Genomic DNA, 22,446 nt, shown 5'->3' with positions numbered 1-22,446 from the left:
TTTTTTCTTCTTCCCCTTAAATTCTTGTTATGTTTAGTGAGCTGTTTTGTAGAACTCCAGGGTTTTTCAGGAACGCATATATCACTCATGGCAGAACTGCCTATAACTCAGAATAAGGGGGGACTCTGTCTTCAAACAAGCATTCTTGATAGTTCCTATGTTTTCCTGATGGGTAGACAAGAGACCAGGTACCCACTTCTAAGAGTGGAACAACTTCCCAGGAGCAGGGGCGGGGTCTGGAACTTGGGAAGCAGAGCACCTCATGGTACCTCTTTTATCTCCTCCCTCCAGACTTCCGGGCCACTCGGGAGAAACCACGTGAAAAGGCCCAGAATTTTGCTGTTTACAAGCTTACAGATCTTGAGCAAGTCACTGAACCTCTGCAGGACTCAATATCCTCATTCTTTAAATGGGAAGGCAGTGTTTTGTTTTTAAATCATGTTTGTTTTTAATTTTAAAACCTACCTTTGAGGCTTGCTTTTGCCATTTACAGTTCTGTGACCTTGGACAAGTGACTTTGCTTTTCAATGCATCATCTGTAAAATGGGGGCTTTGCGAGAATTTGATGATACCATGCAAAGCGCTTAGCACAAGATGCGCATTAAGCCCCAATAGATTGAAGTTCCTATTACGAGAGGCGGGAGTTCTGACTGCTGAGGTGGAAGAAACCAGAGCTGGTGGGGAAAGACATGGCTGTGATTTCCCAACGGACAGTGAACACGTCCTGCCAGCCCCATCTTCCCTGCTGAGGCCTCGCCATCAGCCGAATCCCCTAGGTGGCAGGAGCCACCAACCTTTCTCCAACGTTTGAGGCCGCCTCCCGCGGCGCCTGTCCCGGAACGGACTACATTTCCCGGCGTGCACCTCGGGTCGGGGCCCGAGGGGACGGGCAGCCAAGGGGACCGTGCTCCAGCCGCGTTAGAGGCTGGAGCCAGTAACCACCACTCACGCAGCTCCTCTATTTCGCTTTGCGAAACCGGTCCGCCACCGTCAACCCCATCTTGAGCCGCGGACCCGTAGGGTCTGTGAGGAGCGCTTGGCCCCCGCCTCCTTCCCTCCTCCCGGCATCTGGCCCACCGAGTCCCAGGGAGGGTCCGAGGCCAAGCTTATCTCCTCGGGAGGATTCCTTCGGCCTCGTGGGGTCCCCACTGCGGCCCGAGGCTGGCAGCGGGGCTCTGGAAGCTAGGGGAACAGCCTCGAGGCCGCGCAGCCGGAGACTACAACTCCCAGGCGGCACCGCGGCGGCGGCGGCGGCGGCGGCGGCGGCGGCGAGCACGTCACTCAGGCACCGCCGGCGGCCCCGGGAAGCGCGCGGGCGGGGGCAGGGCTGGGGCCGACCGGGAGGCAGGTGCTGAGGATGGGGGCAGCCCGGCCGCCCCGCGCGTGAGAAGGCCGAGGGGCGCGCCACCCCATCCCGGGGCGGGCGCCCCCGGGGCCCCGCCACCCCCACCCCGCCCGGCGGTCGTGGCCCGGGATGCGGAGCCGGGGGCCGCCGGTGGAGCTGCGCGGGGTGAGAGGCGTGGGGAAGGGGGCTGCCTGCTTCCCTCACCCTCGCCCCCCACCGGCGGGCCCCGGCAGGAATTGGGGAGCCGCGCGGCCAGGCCCTCTTAGCGCCCTGACATTTGGGGGAGACAGGTGAACCCGCCACCCTATCCGCACCCCGCCCCGCCTGGGCAGCTGAATCAGAGGGGACGACCCTGCCCTTTTAAGGAGGCTTTTTCTTGCTCCTGTGGAGGGCCCCCGCCCCCAGCCATGGCCTCCAGGAGCCCCCTAGAACCCGCAGGGACTGCCCCCCATCCTGGCCGCCGGGGCCCGCCCTCTGCATCCCGCGGGCAGCCTGTGTGAAGCGGCCTCCCGCAGCCCCCGGCCCCTCCCCCATGGAGGAGGAGGAGGGGGGGACGGCCAAGGAGTGGGGCACGACCCCCACGGGGCCCGTCTGGACCGCGGTGTTCGACTACGAGGCGGCGGGCGATGAGGAGCTGACCCTGCGGAGGGGCGACCGCGTCCAGGTGCTTTCCCAGGACTGTGCGGTGTCGGGCGACGAGGGCTGGTGGACCGGGCAGCTACCCAGCGGCCGTGTGGGCGTTTTCCCCAGCAACTACGTAGCCCCTGGCGCACCCGCCGCGCCCGCGGGCCTCCAGCTGCCCCAGGAGATCCCCTTCCACGAGCTGCAGCTAGAAGAGATCATCGGTGTAGGGGGCTTTGGCAAGGTCTACCGGGCCCTATGGCGCGGCGAGGAGGTGGCTGTCAAGGCCGCCCGGCTGGACCCTGAGAGGGACCCGGCAGTGACAGCAGAGCAGGTGCGCCAGGAGGCCAGGCTCTTCGGAGCCCTGAAGCACCCCAACATCATTGCCCTCAGAGGCGCCTGCCTCAGCCCCCCACACCTCTGCCTGGTGATGGAGTATGCCAGGGGGGGCGCACTGAGCAGGGTGCTGGCGGGCCGCCGGGTGCCCCCTCATGTGCTGGTCAACTGGGCTGTGCAGGTGGCCCGGGGCATGAACTACCTACACAATGATGCCCCTGTGCCCATCATCCACCGGGACCTCAAGTCCATCAACAGTAAGTGGTGTCCTCCCCCAAAAACTTGCTTCCACCGAATCTTAGGAGGTCAAGCCTAGGTGGTGGGAAATGGGGACACCAGAAGATATTGCCTAGGGCAAGAAGGGGCAGCGGTATACCTTCCGGGCCAAGTGAGGGAGGAAAAGGAGGCTTGGAAAGGTTGAAGGACCGCCTGTCTCCCAGGCTAAGAGTCACAGTAGCTTAATAAGTATGTATCCATGAACACTGTGACAGGCCCCGAACTCCTAGCATGGACAGCACAGGGCCTGCCCTCATGGCACTCACTGTCCAGCCATGATGCCAGGGTCCACCGGGCAGAGACCGAAAGAATCTAGCCTGGAGTCAGAGTTTCTCAACCTTGGCACTATTTACATTTGGGGCTGGATGATTGTAGGAGGCAGTTCTTTTGTGGGTTGTTTAGCAGCATCCGTGGCTTCTAGCTGGTAGATGCCATTAACATTCTCCACCAAAGACCAAAACTTGTCTCCAGACATTGGCAAGTGTCTCCTCGGGGTTGAGAACCACTTCCTGGAGTCCTCTCAGGCCTCTGCCCCAGCCAGAGTGAGGGAGGAGGGAAAGGGATGTGCCTTATGTAAAAGCTTCCAGGCTGCCTGGCTTATCACAGGCTCTCAAAACTTGATTGGTTGGTCGAATGGGGACTGGGGCCAGCAGGAAGAGAAAGCTCCCCAGGACCCACCTCTAGATCAAGGAGCTTCTCATGATGTCAGCACGTATTAGTTGAGCACCTATTAACAGGAGCCCAACAGGGACCAAGACCGCAGTGGCCTCACCCATTTCCGGAGCGCCTGTTGTGTGCCACACCCAGTCCTGCGTCCTAAGGATATAGCGGGGGAAGAATCCTACCTTCCTGGCTCTCCCAAGCTTCCTCTACCCCATCTCACTCCCTTTCATTTCTGCATGCATCTATTCTTTCATTTTTCATTTGGTGTTTGCTGGGCCAAGTCATGTGCTAAGGAGAGGGATCAACAGTGAATGAGGCCAGCATGTTCCCTGCCCTCCCTGGAAATGTGAGGATTTCCCCTTTGTTCTCACATTTGGACTCCCACATCTCTTCTGATTCCTGTCAGTTCCACACCCTGAAATGTGTTTGAATCCATCCCGCTATTTCTGCAATGTTGTTGCTATGCAGAGCCACGACCACTGCAAGCCCCTAGAACAGAGGGAGTAGTCTTCCTTATCTTCCAGGCCTTACACTTGTACACCAACCGAGCTGCCAGGTGCTCAAGGTGTGCCAAGCCCTGTGGCGGGGCCAGGGAATTGAGCAAAGACAGACACAGATGGTTCCTGCCTCCCTGATGCTCAGACTCCTCTGACATGCTGGGCAAATAGAGGCAGGACCACCAGCATGCTCCCCTTGAAGGCTGGGGTGCCTTCCTGGCCTTTCCTCACCCCTCTGATTCACAGCCTGAAGGTGGGGTGTAAGGACATGCCCCCAGGCCTCTAGGTTTTCCTGTAGCCAGTGCCACCTGGATGTGGCGTTGTTGGGGCTCCTTAGGCCAGGGCTTCCTGCTCAGTCAATGGGACAAGTCCATGCCCAGGACAGATCACAGGGCCTCCACAGCACAGCTTCCTCCATTCATCTTTCCCTAGGAGCCCCTCGTCTGGTGTCGCTCGTACATTGGTTCATTCAACTGATAATTCTGAAGCAAAATTAAATATACTAGGCCCTATCTTAAGTGCTGGGATTACAGAAGTGAACCAGGCAAGATCTCCCCACGTAGAAGTTATGGTCTAGTAAACAGAAGTAGATGACTGATATTAGGTAGGTAGGTAGGTAGATAAAATTTCCAGATAAGACCAGGGGGCTCTGAAGAAAATAAAACAAGCGGAAGGAGCTCTTTGAATCAGATGGTCAGGGAAGGCAATACTGGAGCAGGGACCTGAACAAAGAGAACCCAGCCTTGCAAAGGTCTGGGCAGAGCAAAGGTCCTGAGGTGGAAATGAGCATGCCTTGCGGGAGAAACAGCCAGGAGACCAGAGGGGTTGGAAGAGGAGGAACGAGGGAGGGGTAGGAGATGAGGTCAGAAAGGTAGGCAGGGCCCAGATCATGATGACCTTGGGGGCCATGATGAGGATTTGGGGTTTTGTTTTGTTTTGTTTTTTACATAGTGGAAGCCATCAGAAGATTTTAAGCAAGGGATGATGCAGAAATGAAATGTAAGACCATAGTGTGTTCCGTCTGTCACAGGGTCACCCCACCAACAGAAGAGGTGGGGACCCAAGAAGGGAAGCATGGAGTCACATGCTAGAGAGTCGAGGGAGGCTTCTGGGCTTTGATGATAGTAGAATTAGCTCACTGTTGTTATGACAGGAGAAGTCACCAGGAATGGTCAAAGATCTGGGGGAGAAGTAAAGGCCAACTATGGCCATATCACACACTAATGATAATAGCTAACATTTTTAAAGGGCCTACTGGTGCTTCACCTTACTACAACCCTATAAGGTAAATACTATTACCATCCCCACTTAACAGAGGAGAAATCCTAGCGTTAAGAAGAATAAATCATACAAGGTTATGCAGCTGATAAGTGGCAGAGCTGGGAGTCATGCCCAGGCAGGCCTGTACACTTTGGGGCCTGTTTGATACATGCTGGTCGAATATCATAGCAGTTAAGAGATTGGGCTCTAATGACAGATGTAGGTCAGGCCTTTGCCCCACAGTTTTCTAGGTATATACTCTTGGCCAAGGGACTTCATCTCTTTGAGCCTCAGTTTGCCAGTGGATAAAATGGGTTGCTTTCTAGATAATCCATGTAAAGGCCTAGCACAGTGCCTGCCATATCATAGGCCACTGATAAACACCAGCCATGATTATAATTGTTGTTAGTAATAGCCCTAGACAGCAAGTTGGAACCATTCAAGATGCTTGGGGAATATAGCCGTCAGACTTTGTCACAGTAATGCTGCGTAGCAAACCACCCCCAAAACTCAGGGTCTTAAAACTTGATGTCATTTATTGCTGCTCACACACACATGGGCCTGCTGGAGCGTGAGCTGACTTAGGCGGGCCTCAGCAGGGAAGACTTTACTCTGAGTACCTCCCATCTACCTTGGACCAGCAGGCTGGCCGAGGCATGGTCTTGTGGTGATGGCAGGCAGATAGGTGAGGCCTCTTAAGGCCTAGGCTTGGAAATGGCATTCTGTCACTTCTGCCTTGTTCTGTTGACCAAAACAAGTCCTAGGGCCAACCCAAGGTAAAGGAGGAGGAAATAGACTCTTCCCCTTCCGTGGAAAGGAGTGCAGAGTCAGGTGGTGAAGAAGGTGATGCAGAAAGGGGTAGATCTGGGGCCCTGAATGCAGTCTGCCACAGGGGGTGACAAAGGCAAAGGAGAAGCACATTCATCCCTTCTGCTCAGAGTCTAGTTCCCACCTCACTGGTGGCCAAGAATTCAAGCCCTGAACAAAGGAGAACCAAGGCTTTGGGCTTTGGCTACCCACATTTCACAGAGCTCCCCAGAGCCCAGGTTAGAATCAGGAGGGAAGTAGACCCAGAGGAAGCTCCTCCTCCTTCATGGGAGCTTGGGGCAGGGATCCGACTGGCATGGAAGCATCCATGATATTCCAGACCAGGAAAGGACCTGCTGCAGAGGGGGGTAACTCATGGTTACTCATGGTTAGAGGGAGAGAACAAGTAGGAGGTTTCAGCTGAGGCAGGCGGGCAGGACACTCAGGTCTGCAGCCCAGAAGGTTGGGGTGACCCATCTTTCTTCCTGCCCCACAGTTCTTATTCTGGAGGCCATCGAGAACCACAACCTCGCAGACACGGTGCTCAAGATCACGGACTTCGGCCTCGCCCGCGAGTGGCACAAGACCACGAAGATGAGCGCTGCAGGGACTTATGCCTGGATGGCTCCGGAGGTTATCCGTCTCTCCCTCTTCTCCAAAAGCAGTGATGTCTGGAGGTGCTGATGGTGGGGCTGGGGAATCCCGGAAATGGGGGAGGGGAGGAGGGTGTTTCAGAGTGGGAGGGACAGTCTCCTGCAGAAGCTAGGATCCAGGCCTGACAGAGAGGCTCCCTGGCAAGGTCAGACCATCAAAGTACCAAAGCAGGTGTCTGCTTGCTGAAGTGGCAGCTGAGAAGGACTTGGATTCGAGTGGAAAATTACGAAGATATAGAAATAGGATGTCAACACCAAGGGCCCCTCAGACACCATCCAGTACACCACCCCATTTGTCAATAGGAAATTGAGGCTTTGGAGGCATCCTTTCATCCTTCCTTCCTTGCTTCCTTGCTTCCTTGCTTCCTTCCTTCCTTCCTTCCTTCCTTCCAGCCATCCATCCATCTATCCATCCATTCATCCAGCTATCCATCCATCCATCCATCCATCCATCAGCACTGGGTGCTAGGGATACCGCAGTAAAAAAAATCTAGACACATTTCCTGCCCAGAGGAATAGCAAATAAATAAACAAATACACAAGAAGCTGGGGGGGGGGGGGGAGCTGGTTTTAAGTTAAAAAGTTGTAAAATAATTTTCCAAAGATAAAGAGTTAATCCACCAGAACAAAGTATGAGATAGTATTAAGAGCCAGGAGGTAAATCGAAAGCACTCTGAGGGCTGGAGGATGATGTTAGGGAAGGCTTTTCTGAGAAATGACACTTGAGCTGAGTTTTGGATGATGATAAGAAGGAGCCACCCATGCAAAGTTTGGGGGAAGAAGCTTCCCAGGCAGAGGGGACAGTGCCCACAAAGGCGGTTCTGACGTGAGAACGAGCTTGGTCTATTCCAGACACAGCCGTGAGGCCAGGTGACTGGAGCAGAGGAGGCAAGGAGGAAGGTGGTAGAAAATGACATAGGAGAGAGAGCGGGGAACCCCGCAGATGAGGGACCGGACGCCAGGCTTTATTCTAAGTGCAGCAGAAAGCCATTAGGAGCATTTATGAATGGCACAATCTGGTTTAGCATTGCAAGGCTCCCTCGGCTGTAGGATGCAGAATGGATTGTGGGGGACAGGAGTGGGGGCAGGAGGCCCGCGAGGAGGCTGTTGCCATCACCAGTGAGACTTGATGGCGACAGCAGATACTCTTCAGCCTGGGGCCTTCTACTGGGAGGGAGCCAAACCCAGGTCAGTCCCCAGCTAAGGCTCCAGATGGACCAAGTAGCAAAGTCATGGCTTCTGGGCAGACAAATCAGACAGGAAGTCTCCACTAGAGCAGTGCAGCTCTTTGGGGAAGGTTCTAACTGGCTTTCCATTAGGCATTCATTTGTGGTACCAAACTGCACAGAGCCATATCTCCGTGGCAAGGAGCAGAAAATCCCCAAATAAAAACAAGCCTGAAGTTTCTGCTCTCCTGTAAAGCCCAGGACTGATGTGGTGGTCCCGGTGACAGGAATTCAGGGTCCTATGTCAGGGTTCCTCAACAGGGGCGTCACTGACATAGAGCAAGGTAATTCTTTCTTGTGTGGTACTACCGTGTATTTTTTAGGATGTGGTTCCCAGCCACCAAACATCATAGCGCTCCCCGGTCCTTGTGACAATCAAAACATCCTCACAGGTTTCCAGCAACACAGGTCAGGTGGAGGGTTCACACCACCCCCAGTTGAGAGCCATTATTATTTTCTTCCACCTTGTGTGGTCTCCATTCCAAAGCTCACTTCATCATCCAAAACGGCTGCTTGAGCTCCGGCTTTTATGTCCACATCACAGCAAGCAGGCAGGAAAAGAGGAAAGGACACCAATTCTCCTTAAGGACTCTAAACTTCTAAGCTTCGGGACTCCGAGGACTCTCTTTAACTTCCTGGAAGTTAGTTGCATATTACACGTCCTCCTGCACCCCACTGGCCAGAACCATCGCCATATGGGCATGCTTAGCTGCAAAGGAGGATGGGAAATGATTCCAGGCAGCAGATGCCCAGCTCACATTCACCAGTGCTGGCACTGAGAATGACAGGGAGGCCGTCAGCTGTAGGAGGGCAGAGGTGGTGTCCATCTTGGTCCAGTGCCCAGAATAGTGTCTGGCACACGGCAGACATTTATATGTCAGATGCATGCGTGGATGTGGGGGAGCTCGGGGACTCACTGCATGCTGGACACCGCACAAAATGGTGTTCAGTTTACTGGAGAAGGTGGACCGGCAGGTGACCGTAGCACAGTGGTGCGTGCTCCAGTGTTGTGTATCCATCAAGGACACCGTCATGGGCATCAAGCAGGCCTGAGCCCAAGTGTGGACTGAGACCAGTCCGCTTACTAGCTGTGTGACATTTAGGCAGACAGTTTAACCTCTCTGTGCCTGCACCTGTCCCCCGGGTAAAACGGGGGTCATACCAATACCTTCTGCCTTACAGGGCTGTTGTGAGGATTACTGAGAGCGCCTAGCACAGTGCTGGCCTGGAGTAAGTGCTTTATAAATGTTAAATAGTGTTAACTTGTTTTTAGAGGTAAGTGCTGAGGGTTCTGTGGGAACATAGAGGAGGGGGGTCTCTCATCTAGCTTTGGAGGCTGTGGAATCAAGGAAGCCTCCCTGGGAGAGGGGACACCTGAGTTTTGACTGAAAGAACAGTTACACACAGGGAAGGATGTTCTTGATGAAGGAGACAGCATGTGCAAAGCCAGAGGTTAGGAAGAACAGGGCTTAGGGCTTGTTCAACTTGTTCAGCGAAGCTGGGGTTGGTACGGGGGCAAGAGGGCTTAGAGGCAAAGCTGCAGGGGACGTCAAAGGTCAGGGCTAAGAAAAGTGGCTCTGTCCAGGGGGTACAGGTGAGACACTGAAAGTTTTCAGACAGGGGTGAGGGAAGAGAGAGCAAAGGCAAGACATCAGACAGCCAACCCCACCACATCTATTTGAGATCAGGCCAGCGGAGGTCAATCATGTTCTCGTGGCCTCATCAACCAGCGCCGGATGTGGGGGTGAGGGAGGCCCACCACGGGACCGGAGGCAGGGATGGGGTGTAGGTGAGCATGGGGGTGGGCTGCGGCATCACCCTCCCTCTTCCCCACCTGCAGCTTCGGGGTGCTGCTCTGGGAGCTGCTGACGGGTGAGGTCCCCTACCGTGAAATCGACGCCTTGGCCGTGGCATATGGCGTGGCTATGAACAAGCTGACGCTGCCCATCCCCTCCACGTGCCCCGAGCCCTTTGCCCGCCTACTGGAGGGTGAGCCAGGGCCCTGTGGAGATAGGCTCAGCTTGGGTGGCAGGGGCCCTCGGGCCAGACCTCACCCCTTCACATCCATCCATACCGGTGGGCCCAGGAGTGAGGGAGAAGGGGCTGCAACCATTAGACCACAAACTGTCTCCCCTACAGTTGGCTCTGTGTCCCCCAAACTGTTGTTCCAGCCAGGCCCACGGCCCTTGAGGGCACCTGTTAGCATTCACTGGCCCTGGGATTCTTCCCTGATCCTTGATTCTGCCACAAGTGAGGGAGCTGAAGCCAGGTTTCACTGTAATGTTGCCAGGAATTTGGCTTTGAATTCCTTCCCTCAGTTCCATGGAAGTTGTTTGTCCACAGTCCCCTGAAGTCCTGTCTTCCACAAAGCAGGGTGATGCCCTAGAGCATGGCCACTGACCTCTCCACCCCCACTGCTGTCCCCCCCACCCCCACCCCAGAATGCTGGGACCCAGACCCCCATGGGCGGCCAGATTTCGGCAGTATCTTGAAGCAGCTTGAAGTCATCGAGCAGTCAGCCCTATTCCAGATGCCGCTGGAGTCCTTCCACTCGCTGCAGGAAGACTGGAAGCTGGAAATTCAGCACATGTTTGATGACCTCCGGACCAAAGAGAAGGTGAAGGCAGGGGGCACAGTGGGAGGGATGGAGCAAGACCCCTGCATTTCTGATGCCTTTGGTGGGGCAGAGTCCCTTCCCCTGAGCCCCAGTCTTTGGGTCCATGCAGGGCTAAAGGGGCCTTTTTTGCATATTAAGAAAGGGGCCTGTTGGCAAATTAATAAGAAAAAGGCACCCTGCACTGATGCTCTTACAAGTGATACTGCCTGATGTCTGGGATTGGTTTAAAAATTTTTTTAATTTTTTAAGTTTATTTATTTGAAGCAAAGAGAGCACGCAGGGGAGGGGCAGAGAGAGAGGGAGAGAGAGCATATCCCAAGCAGGTTCCACACTGTCAGGCTCTGCACTGTCTGCACGGAGCCTGACACAGGGCCTGAACCCACGAACTGTGAGATCATGGCCTAAGCCAAAATCAAGGGTCAGATGCTTAACTGACTGAGCCACCCAGGCACCCCTAAATTTTTTTTATGTTTTATTTATTTTTGACAGAGTACAAGCAAGGGAGGGACAGAGAGAGAGGGAGACACAGAATCTGAAGCAAGCTCTGTCTGCACAGAGCCAGATGCCGGGCTCTAACTTGTGAACTGTGAGATCATGACCTGAGCCGAACTCAGACACTTAACTGACTGAGCCACCCAGGCACCCCTGAGATTGGTTTTAAAACACAACAGCAGGGGCGCCTGGGTGGCTCAGTCGGTTAAGCGTCCGACTTCAACTCAGGTCACGATCTCGCGGTCCGTGAGTTCGAGCCCCGCGTCGGGCTCTGGGCTGACGGCTCAGAGCCTGGAGCCTGCTTCCGATTCTGTGTCTCCCTCTCTCTCAGCCCCTCCCCCGTTCATGCTCTGCCTCTCTCTGTCTCAAAAATAAATAAACGTTTAAAAAAAAAAAAAAAAAAAAAAAAAAAAAAAAAAACACAACAGCAAAAATGGGAGGGAGGGAAAAAGGGAGGAGACAAGGAAGAAGATATGTGAAAAAAGGTTTGCTAAGTAAAAAGAGTTGTTTAGGTGGAATGATGAGAATTGGGGGCACTATTCTGTCTCTGCTTTTGTGGATGTTCAAAGTTTTCCAAATTGAAGAGTCAAAAACTTAAAGGTGAAAACTAAAACCACCCCTTTCTTTGGGCTAATACAGCCTGGAGCACCGGCGCCCAGCTTGGCTGGTGAAGAGTGAGTTGGGTTGTGCCCCCAATTTGCCCCTTAGCAGGACGTCCTTGTGCTGTGCCCCAAGCAGACCCAGTAGCCCCCAGGTCCATCCCCAAGGGGCTGACAGGTGAGCCCCTCGCCCCATCTTCTTTCCAGGAACTCCGGAGCCGTGAGGAGGAGCTGCTGCGGGCGGCCCAGGAGCAGCGCTTCCAGGAGGAGCAGCTGCGGCGGCGGGAGCAGGAGCTGGCCGAGCGCGAGATGGACATCGTGGAGCGTGAGCTGCACCTGCTCATGTGCCAGCTGAGCCAGGAGAAGCCCAGGGTCCGCAAACGCAAGGGCAACTTCAAGCGCAGCCGCCTGCTCAAGCTGCGGGAAGGCGGCAGCCACATCAGCCTGCCCTCCGGTACCGCCCACACACCTTACGCGGCCCCCAGGGGCTGCTGGGAGCATTCCTAACACGGGGTTTACCTCCTCCTCCTATTTTTTTGAAAACTTTTCTATTGCTGAATGTATCACACATGTGGAAAGGGACCAGAAACCCGTCTAGCTTACTGAGTTAGTATAATCACCCCACCCAAGCAGAGAGAACCCACAGCCACACCACATGCCCCGCCACGCGCTGCCTCCCAGCACAAACCCCCGGCTGCCCGCCAAGAATAACCTTTCTTTTCACTTTTAGGGCATTCACGTCCTTGCTTTTTAAAAATTGTTATTGTTTTGTCTTCTATTTTTTTTAATCTTTTAATCAGCTTTTTTCCCCTTGCATCGTTTATTCTGCAGCACTTCCCACAGTCTGGAGGCTGCTGCTTGCGTCTCCCCAGTATGACTTACCTTGTCCTTTGTCCCCTAAATTTCCTATTAACTGGTATTAAGTTAAACTATGTGAAACTGCTGATGTCCGGCCCTTTTTGACCAAAACCAAAACAAGTTTCATGTGGATCAACCCAATAGGTTTGTCTCAAGGCATAATCAGTTTCAAGTTCGGGTTGGGTCTCTTCCCCCACCCCCAAAGATTGCTTCTTAGGTAACATGACCCCGCTCACCCATCATAAGACACATGATGTCTGCTCAACCCTCTCTTTGTAATGTTATAAGCCATCATGCAGTGACCAGCACAGCACTGGCCAACAGATATCTAATGCAAGCCACATGGCTAATTTTAAATCTAGTAGCCACCTTAAAAAAAAAAAAAAAAAAAAAAATTGGAAAAGAGAAAAAATGGAAAAGAAACAGGTGAAATTGACTTTAACAATGTATTTTATTTAGCCTGATATATCCAAAATGCTACAGTGTCACATGTATCAATACAAGAAAAATTGTTAGAGATTTTAACCTCTTCTTTTCACACCCAATCTTTGAAATCCAGCGTATATGTTATGGTTACAGTGTACCTTGGTCCAGACGCTTAATTTTCCTCAAAAATACTTGACCTGTATTTGGGTTTCGTGAAATTTATAGTTGAAAAAAAGTTGATTCACATCCCCAAGATTTGCATCAAACATGCTTAAATGTTTTCAATAACCGAACTGAGGATCCATTTTTAAGTTTAAATTTAGATTAATTGCGACTACACAGATAGGTTCAAACTCTCCAGCAGCTCAGATGCAGTGGCCACACTGCAAGTGCTCAGTGGCCACTTGTGGCTAATAGCTGCCACGCTGGACACTTAGGCCTAGATCCGTAGTCAATCCTTAGTTAATTAAGGACCCCATTAGGATCCTTCCTCCCCAATTGAAGCGTGCGCCCGAGGTCTCTGGAGGGCTCATCACGGTTACATGGCTGTGCTTCACCCCAGAGCTGCCGATTCAGAGGGCCTGAGAGTGAGTGCTGCCCCTGAGGTTTGCAGTTGACGTGGATGCCACCGCTCTGGAGACCATAGTTTGCGAACCCCCGTTTAAGGAATGAAAACAGTGGCATTCCATTCTGGCATTCCTTCTATCCCACAAAGGGAACTTCTCCGGTTACCCATGGAGCATCTTGCTCAGGAAAGTCTCTTTCTTTCCACAGGCTTCGAGCATAAGATCACAGTCCAAGCCTCTCCAACCCTGGACAAGCGGAAAGGATCCGATGGGGCCAGCCCCCCTGCAAGCCCCAGCATCATCCCCCGGCTGAGGGCCATTCGCCGTGAGTATCTCCCAAGGCCCTGACCAGTCAGTAGTCCACAATGTTCTGTGAACATTTACTGGGCACCAAGCTGGAGGAACAACAGGGACAAGACAGGCGGGGTCCCCTCCCTCATTCTCATCAGGGGTCAACAGACACTAGAGTGGTACATATACTATAGTGATAAGCTCTACAAAGGAAAGCAGGGAAGGGAAATAAAAGAGGAGAGGTGCTGTTTTACATCAGGAAGGCCTGTGTAAGGAGCTGGGGTTTGAGCAGGGACCCGGGTGGTAAGAAGGAGCGAGGAGGGTCAAGATCCAAAAGAAGCGTGTCCCTGCAGGAGGGAACAGCAAGGGCCAAGGCCAGGGGTGGGAATAAGCAAGGCATGTGTATGGTCCTGGGAGGCCAGCTCGATTGGACTGGAGTGAATGGCAGGGAGAGGAGTGGGTTTGTGGTCAAGGTTGCAGGGGGCCAGATCTTGCTGGGCCTAGAGAACCGGGCTCGCTAAGGAACCTGAACTGGATTTTATTCTAAATGTGGTAGGGGCCGTGAGCCGGGCAGTAATGTGATAAAATGCACCTTGTCCCTCCGGCTGCTGTGAAGGGTGTGGATTGTGGGAGGCTGGAGCAATAGGGGAAGACAGGAGACAAGGGGAGCGGACCGGACTGGGGCTGTGGGCAGGAGACAGGGCTACGTGGCAGAGGCACAGCCAGCCTGGTTTGCTGATGGGTAGGATACAAGGCTGATCCCCTCAAATCTGTTCTGCCCCATCGGTCACCCCTGGCTTTGCCCCACATATCACCCCCTTCCCACCTCTGTTGGGACCCCTGTTTGTACCAGGCCCCAGAGGTCATTCTCATGGGGACACCAATAAAGACAATGACCATATGCTGACAGTACTAATGTCAGGGTACTTTCAAAGTGTGGAAATGAGAGCAGTAGACTCTCCAGGGAACAAACTCCTCCAGAGCTGGAGGCTTGAAGGGAAAACTGGCAACGAGGCTGGGAAAAGGACTGAAAGGAACAGAGTTCCAGGTGAAGGGAACAGCCTGTGCAAAGGCATGGCGGTGTGGAAACACCCACCTGGGAAATGATAGACATGGGGTCCCAACCAAGGCGCTCATTGCCCTCTGCCTGCATACCCAGACTCCATTTCCTCTCTCTCCTCCTTTTCTCCCTCCCTCCACACCAGCCCCACAGGCCTCCTGGCTGCTCTAAACACTCTAGGCGTGGCCAGCCACAGGGCCTTGGCATAAGCTACTCCCTCTGCCTGAAATGTTCTTCTCCCTTGTATCCACTTGACTCACCCCCTCACCTCCTTCGCATCTTTGCTCAGATTCTTCCTTGTCAAACATGACTTTTCCTACCTCTCAGACTCCTTTCCTGCTCCGTCTCCCTCACAGCACTTACCGCCTATCAACTCCCTACACAAATTACTCACCTAGTATGATTCTTGTTGGTCATCTGTCTTCACCCCTAAAATGTAAACTCCCAAGAGCAGGGGGTTTTGTCAGCTTTGCCCACTACTGTCTTCTCAGCACCTCCCGTGGGGTTTGGCGTATGGCAGGTGCTCAGCAGACATGTGGGAATGAATAGATGGCTGATGGGCTTGGCTGTGAGGAGTGACGGGAGACAAGGCTGAGGGAAGGCAGGGAAGTACATGCAGAGCCTCTACTGCCAGGCTGAGGAGCTAGGACCTTGTCCTGACAGCAGCAGGGAGCTATGGAAGGATTTAGAAAAGGGAAGGGTTGAAGATCCCTTGGACTTCTGGTGGACAGTGGATGTGAGAGTGAGTGGGGGGAGCCCAGTGGGGACAGACTGTCCAACACCCAGTAACCAAGTGGCTTTTCTTGGCCCAGTGACTCCCGTGGATGGCGGTGGCAGCAGCGGTGGTGGCAGCGGTGGTGGCAGTGGGACATGGGGCCGCAGCGGGCCCCCAAAGAAGGAAGAGCTGGTTGGAGGCAAGAAGAAGGGCCGGACCTGGGGCCCCAGCTCCACCCTGCAGAAGGAGCGGGCTGGAGGGGAGGAGAGGTATAGGCACTGGGAGCCCACCCCTGGCCCTGCACGTTGCCCCCAGGCCCAGGCAGCCAGAAGGCCTGCATTGCAACCGCCCCTATCTCTGGCGCCCCCTGCAGGCTGAAGGCCCTGGGGGAAGGAAGCAAACAGTGGTCATCCAGTGCCCCCAACCTGGGCAAATCCCCCAAACACACACCGATCGCCCCAGGCTTCGCCAGCCTCAATGAGATGGGTAAGAGGGTGAGGGTGCCTTTAAAATGGAGAGGGAGGGGCATCCGGAGGGAAACAGAACTCAAGACGAAGAGGTGACCATCCCCCCCCTCCCCCGCACTGGGAGGAGGAATCCGATTTCACTGGACCAGGGGGTAGGAAACATTCCCAAAATGGGGGAAGGGCAGCCCCAGGGTGCAGGGTCATTCCTAGAGGCTTTGGGAGGAGAATGATTTGAGAACCACGTTTAATGGGACTTGGTGGCCTCACGCCAGAAGGGTCTTTCTGGGTAGCCCCTTGCCCACCAAGTCTCCGGGGGTGGCGGGGGCTGCGGCCAGGCCAGCCCTGGAGGCGATTGACGGCCCTCTCCCACTTGCAGAGGAGTTCGCGGAGGCGGACGGAGGCAGCAGCGTGCCTCCCTCCCCCTACACCACCCCGTCCTACCTCACGGTGCCGCTGCCGGCCGAGCCCTCCCCGGGGGCGCCCGCGCCCCTCTCCCGGCCCGGGCACGGCGGCCGGCGGCGCTGCGAGCTGGCTCTGCTGGGCTGCGCCACGCTGCTGGGCGCCGTGGGCCTGGGCGCCGACGTGGCCGAGGCGCGCGCGGCCGACGGCGAGGAGCAGAGGCGCTGGCTCGACGGCCTCTTCTTCCCGCGCGCCGGCCGCTTCCCGCGGGGCCTCAGCCCGCCCGGGCGCTCGCCCGGTCGCCGCGACGACGCGGCTCCCGGCCCGGGCCTGGCGCCCTCGGCCACCCTGGTGTCGCTGTCGTCCGTGTCCGACTGCAACTCCACGCGTTCGCTGCTGCGCTCCGACAGCGACGAGGCCGCGCCGGCCGCGCCCTCCCCGCCGCCCTCCCCGCCCAGCACCAACCCCCTGGTGGACCTGGAGCTGGAGAGCTTCAAGAAAGACCCCCGCCAGTCTCTCACGCCCACCCACGTCACGGCCGCGCGCGCAGTGAGCCGCGGGCACCGGCGGACGCCGTCTGATGGGGCGCTGGGGCAGCGGGGGGCGCCTGAGCCCGCGGCTCCCCGCCCTGGTGAGTGAGGCGCCTACACCCAGGGCGCAGAAAACCGACCCTTCTCCTCTAACCCCACCAAAGTCCCAGGTCCCAGCCCGCGGCGACGCCCTAGATGTCAGGGTGGCCTCTTGCTTAGCATGGGGGGAAGGGTCTGTGTCCCCATGGTCCTCACTGCTAGAGGCACCGCGGACCCCCAGGTGATTGAGACCCAGGAATGCAGGAGAGGTGGCAAACTAATGCCTCCAGGGGCCAGGTGGGTGGCATTAATGGCAACAGTAACAACTATGGGTAACACTCATGTGCTAGACACTGTTCTCTCTACATTTTTTTTGTTTATTTTGAGAGAGAGAGAGAGAGAGAGAGAGAGAGTGCGAGCCTGAGCCAGGGAGGGGCAGAGACAGAGGAGAGAAAATCCCAAGCAGCCTCCATGCTGTCAGCACAGAGCCCAGTCGGGGGCTCCAGCTCACAAACTGTGAGATCATGACCTGAGCCGAAATTAAGAGCCAGGTGCTCAATGGACTGAGCCACCCAGGCGTCCCTCTATAATTCGTTAACAAAGACAAAGGTGATTAGGACAGGAGTTAACTACCTACTACCAGGCACTGTGCTACGTGCTTTGTTGTTTTATTTAACCCTCACCTATGTAGTGAGCTGCTGTCATCACCATTCAGAGAGAGTGTCATGCCTCAGGTCTCCGTGTGCGCACACACCCAGTGCCACATGCATAAGAGGCTTCAGACGGATGAGGGCTTTCTGTATCTAGAGGGATGACGAAGAAACAGGCTCTGATAGGTTAAGGAATATGCCCAGAGTTGCACCCAGTTGAGTGAGCAGTTCGGAGTCGTAGGGGCCTAGGTGAAGGTCCCACCCCTCCTGGAAAGTGGGCCCAAGAAGAGCAGCAGATACCTCAAAAGATGTCAGAGACCCCAATTCTCATGTGACAATCCTGGCTTTTAAATGCCATCCTCTGGCCCACCCCGTTGACCTCATCTGATCCTCTCTTACCAGGCCCTCGAGATCCCCTGGACTTCCCCCGCCTGCCCGACCCCCAGACCTTGTTCCCGACCCACCGCCGGCCCCCCGAGTTCCCTGGCCGCCCTACCACCCTGACCTTCGCCCCAAGACCCCGGCCGGCTGCCAGCCGGCCCCGCCTGGACCCCTGGAAACTGGTCTCCTTTGGCTGGACACTCAGCATCTCGCCTCCCAGCAGGCCGGACACCCCAGAGAGCCCTGGACCCCCCGGCATGCAGCCCACGCTGCTTGACATGGACATGGAGGGGCAGAGCCAAGACAGCACAGTGCCCCTGTGCGGGGCCCACGGCTCCCGCTGAGGCCTGCCCCCCACCGCCCGCCTGGGCAGCCATGAATGTAGCGCCCCAGGCCCCGCCCCAGCCTGCCGCGCCACAAGGCAGGGGAGGCCCTGGGCAGGATACTCTATTTATTGGGGAAGGGGGGAGGGGGTCACTTAATTTATTCCTTTGTACCCCAGAGGGTGGGGCCCTGTGCCCACCCTGCAGTGAGGGGGGAGGGTGGGCAGGGATACTCAGGGACAGGGCACATCATAGGGATTCGGCACAAAATGAAGCATTAAAGGTAACCCCTGCCCCCTACCGCTCTTGGCTGTGTCTTTCCCCAGCCCAGGCCCTGGTCCTGGGGCATCCCACTAGGATCCCCCCCATCCCACACTTCCTCCCTGAGCCTCTGGGTTTCTGGGGCCCAGGGGGTGAAGCCCAGGTGCACATTCCCTCTCCGCCTCCCCGTCCCCACAAGACACCACACAGAGGCTACAGTCACCAGTGACAAGTGCTTTACCAGCAAACACGTGAGTCAGGGGAAGTTACATGGTGAGGTGGGAGTGGGGGTAGCGACAGTCCCCCAGGTTGGCCTTAGCCTATGACATCCCGATTCCCTGGCCCCGCCCCGGCCCCAGCCCCGGCCCCACTGTCTTCCCGCTGGAGGCTGCGACGGTTCATCTTCAGCTGGGTCAGCTGGATGTAGTGCAGGACATTGGTGTCTGCAGGGGAGGCGGGCACAGCATTATCTGGGTGTCCTGGGGCAGCTCGCACCTCATGGTCCCCAGCCTTCAGTGCCCCCAACCCCAAGCACAGCTACTGTTGCCAAAGCCTTTACCCCAAAACCCCAGCCACAACAGGCAGAACGGGGGCATTTCTTTTGCTTTTGCTGTGCCCTCTGCCAGGAATGCCTCTGCTCACAGACTTCTGTCGTACTCCCTCCCCGCCCCCGCCAGCCTCCCGTAACATCTGCAAGAAGCCTGTTCTCTCTAAACCTCTCACCAGGAAAACCAGTCTTGCCTCTGCCCCCACAGCCCTGTGTCCTGTACCTGTTGTGCGCCCTTTTCATTGGCTCTCAATACGAGACTATTGTCTCTGCACCGCCCCCCCCCCACACACACACACGTGCACCCTGTGATGTCCCAGAGGGCAAGCAACAAGCCTCCACCTGGGCCAAACCTGCCCCTCCCACCCCCGCCCCTGCAAACGTCTTGTCATTGCCCACCCTGGGGTCTGCCTCCCTGCGAGTGCTCAACAAGTAGCGGGTGGGTGAAGCGCCGGGGTGAAGAGGTGAGTGAGTTGGGTTCGTGAGCGGATGAATGAGTGGGGGGGTGAGTGGATAGGGAGTGGCTGAGTAGGTGAGTGGGAGGCTGAGGATGAGTCAGTGACTGAACCGATGGGAGGTGGTTGGGTGGATGTCAGAGGAACATGGGTGAGTGAATGGGGGGTGAGCGCCTGCGTGGGTGGGTAAGGAGTAGGTGGATGGAGAGGTGAATGCTGGGGAGGAGGCACAGCACTGCCTTGAAGCAGCTCGGCTCTGATCCTCCCTTGTTCCCTTGTTTCCTCTGCTCCAGCCCCTTTCCCTGCTTTGTCCACCCTCACCTGTGGGCTCCCGGCTGCGGGCCTCCTGCAGGTAGCGCAGCGCGCGTGCATAGTCGCCCAGGTGGTAGAAGGCAATGCCAGCGCGGTAGGTGGCCTTGAAGTTGCCCTGCTGCTTCTCCAGGACCTTGAGACAGTACTCGCGCACCCGCTCGTAGTTCACCAGCTCCGACTGCAGCAGGCAGGCTGCGGGGACACCGGAACCGGTGCTCACAGAGCCTGACGGCACCCCCAGAGCTCATCTGACTGCTAGGAGCCTGGCCTTCAGGCTGCAGGAAGCCCCAGCCCTTTCCCTTGGCTGAGCCGGGCCTGAGGGACTGCTCAGGCCACCGGGGCCGCCAATCTTCTGACCAATTGGGATAGAATCGTTCTGCGCCGCCGCTAGAGGGCGCGAAAACAGACAAGCGGTCCCGGGCAATTAGCTGGGAAGTTTCTGCAGGGGAGAGTACTAAACACAATCTCAGGTGAGGGGTGGGGCCTTGAATCGGTAATCCAGGGTAAGATTTTCTCATCTGAGGTTCGCAGGTGACAGCCCAGAGCCCATTTCTTGCCTCCCAGCCCTTCCATCCCTGTGTTCCCCTACGTCCCCAACCCCTCTCCTTGATAAATTCTGGGGTCTCCCTTCACAGACCCCAGGTCTGTTTCATGCAAGCCTCCAGTCCCCCGCTCAAGGCTTCATGATTGCCCGTCACTCCCTACTCCTCTCCCGTATGCGTCCCCCGACGGCCCCGTACCCGTGAGAGAGTCATAACATTCCACCTCCGTGTTCTCCACCAGGCGCCGCTGCTCCTCGCTGAGGCGGGCTGGCCCCGGGCTGCTGGCGGGCCCGGGGGCGGGGGCGGGCAGACCTCCAGGGCGGGCTCCCTGCGCCGCCTTCAGCTGCAGCAGTGCCCGGTGATACTTGCCGATGGCTTCCCGGAACTTCTTCTCTCGGTAGCAGCGCTGGCCCTCCGCCTTGAACGCCACGGCGGCCCGCAGGCTGCTGTCGAGCGCCGCGCCCAGGCCTCCCGACGGCTCTGGGGCAGGGCTGGGCCGAGCCGAGCCATGGCGGGGGCCCGGGCCCGGCGGGGAGAGGGCGGGAGGCGGGCGCGGCGGAGGCTCCGGGGCAGCGCTGAGCATCAGCACCGGGGACAGCGCGCCGCGCTGCATTGTGGGAAACTCCTGCGGCCGCCGCTGCAGCTACCGCATCGCCCCCCGCGGGGCCGGTCCCCACCCTTTCTCCGCCCCCGCACCTCCGGCAGTCGACTCCGCCTGCCCCCTATGGGTCTAGAGAACCCCCTCAGGACTTTCCCATTCTATCCTCCAAATCAGCCCCAGCCCTAGTTCTTCAGCCGGCCTCTCCCTTGTTCCCACCACTCCCCTTACCTCCCACCCTCCTGCCTGCTCTCCTCCTCCATGCCCAAAGCTCCCAAAGCTTTCTAGAAGGAAAAGACAAGTCTTGGGGAAAGAGCAGGAAGATATCAACCTCGTTGGAAAGCTGGTTTTCAGACCCCTAGTCATTTCCCATATTTGGATAAGAACACAGGTTAGGGACTCAGACTGCCCAGAGTCAATTCCCTGCTTATTTTCTCACTAGTTGTAGCACTTGGACACATCACCCAAATTACCTGGGACTCTATATCCTCGTCAGTAACATAAGACAATGATAGCAGCTTGGAAACCCATTTGTTCATCTATGCAACAAATACTCACTGATATATTTTCTGTGACCAGTTCTGGTCTGGGTGATGCCGGGAAAGAGCAGCTACTGAGAGAGCCTTGGACCCTACTCTCTCTGAGCCCCTAGTTCATGGGGAGACAGACCAGTGACCCGACAGTGACAGCCCAGAGTGGGCTCACCTGGGAAGCTCAGACAAAGTGGCCAGGGTGGGATAGGGAGACACAGGCAAGGGGTCGAGCCCTGGATGGGGGAGACACAACAGGTTGTCAGGGTCCAGAGGAGGTGCCTGCCCTAGACTGAGGCGGTGAGTGAAGGCTTCCTGGAGGAGGGGATCACTCTATGAACCAAAGAGATCTGCTTCTTGTCCTGAGTTCACTGTCTGGGGAGGAGACACAGTGGGAAAGCAGACAAGGGACAGCCCGGAGTGAGCGGCACAATAATGCACAGAGAAGGAAGCATGTGAGAGGCTTTTGAGAGAAAAACAGGGTGAACAGGTGAGCGGGGTGGTTGATCTTCCACTGTCCTTAGCTGCTCACTTGGTGGTGGGACCTTGGCCAAGCTCCTTGATCCTCCTCCACCCTGCCTTCCTCCTGTGTGACCTGGGGATACTACGTGAGTGTATTTCAGAGTAGTTGTTGGGACTGAATTATGTTATTTAGGTAAAGCACTTGGCGCAGGGCCTGGCACAGGAATGGGCAATTAACAACCCCTGTTTCTTATCACCCATGAGACTGTGAGGTGTATGATCTTAACAGCCTGGCCCCAGGGGCACCTGGCTGGCTCAGTCAAGAGCCTGGCCCCGAGTCAGCACCCATGTATAGTTGTTGAATGAATGAGTGAATGAATAATTTCGGGTACTGTATATATTCCCACCCTCCCCCACACCTGCAAGACCCTGGTTTGGGCCTCAGCTCCAAGCACCAAGCTTATATTTCCACTCTCCCCTCACCCTGCCACCGCACATCCTCTTTCTGGAGGCCACATGGCAGGTCCCACCCTATAGGTCCAAACCTGAACTCAGCACTTAAATATTTTCTGAGCACCTACTAAATAGCTAGGTGCCAGGGGCTCGGCAGAAACAAGGGACAAGCATACCTATCTCACAGTT

The 22,446-nt window shown here is 56.2% G+C and overlaps 2 protein-coding genes across 2 annotated transcripts; one reads left to right on the top strand and one right to left on the bottom strand.

Moving 5' to 3' along the window:
• The first annotated feature begins 1,452 nt into the window (after positions 1-1,452).
• On the top strand, positions 1,453-18,395 carry MAP3K10 (mitogen-activated protein kinase kinase kinase 10). The gene is made up of 10 exons (XM_042919668.1): positions 1,453-2,559; positions 6,302-6,482; positions 9,525-9,673; positions 10,126-10,301; positions 11,600-11,846; positions 13,451-13,567; positions 15,406-15,577; positions 15,682-15,794; positions 16,152-16,805; positions 17,796-18,395. The coding sequence occupies exons 1-10, from the start codon at positions 1,878-1,880 to the stop codon at positions 18,116-18,118; spliced, it is 2,814 nt and encodes a 937-aa protein (XP_042775602.1). The 5' UTR covers positions 1,453-1,877; the 3' UTR covers positions 18,119-18,395.
• A 278-nt stretch (positions 18,396-18,673) lies between these two features.
• Positions 18,674-20,827, bottom strand: TTC9B (tetratricopeptide repeat domain 9B). Its single transcript, XM_042919669.1, has 3 exons — positions 20,413-20,827; positions 19,682-19,864; positions 18,674-18,801 (listed from the first exon to the last, which is right to left on the bottom strand). The coding sequence occupies exons 1-3, from the start codon at positions 20,825-20,827 to the stop codon at positions 18,674-18,676; spliced, it is 726 nt and encodes a 241-aa protein (XP_042775603.1).
• Between the last annotated feature and the right edge of the window lie 1,619 nt (positions 20,828-22,446).

The sequence above is a fragment of the Panthera leo genome, chromosome E2, assembly GCF_018350215.1.
Source record: "Panthera leo isolate Ple1 chromosome E2, P.leo_Ple1_pat1.1, whole genome shotgun sequence".
NCBI classification, from domain to species: Eukaryota; Metazoa; Chordata; class Mammalia; order Carnivora; family Felidae; genus Panthera; species Panthera leo.
Note: the sequence above shows the minus strand (reverse complement) of the source record. Positions and strands in the feature narration are given on the sequence as shown.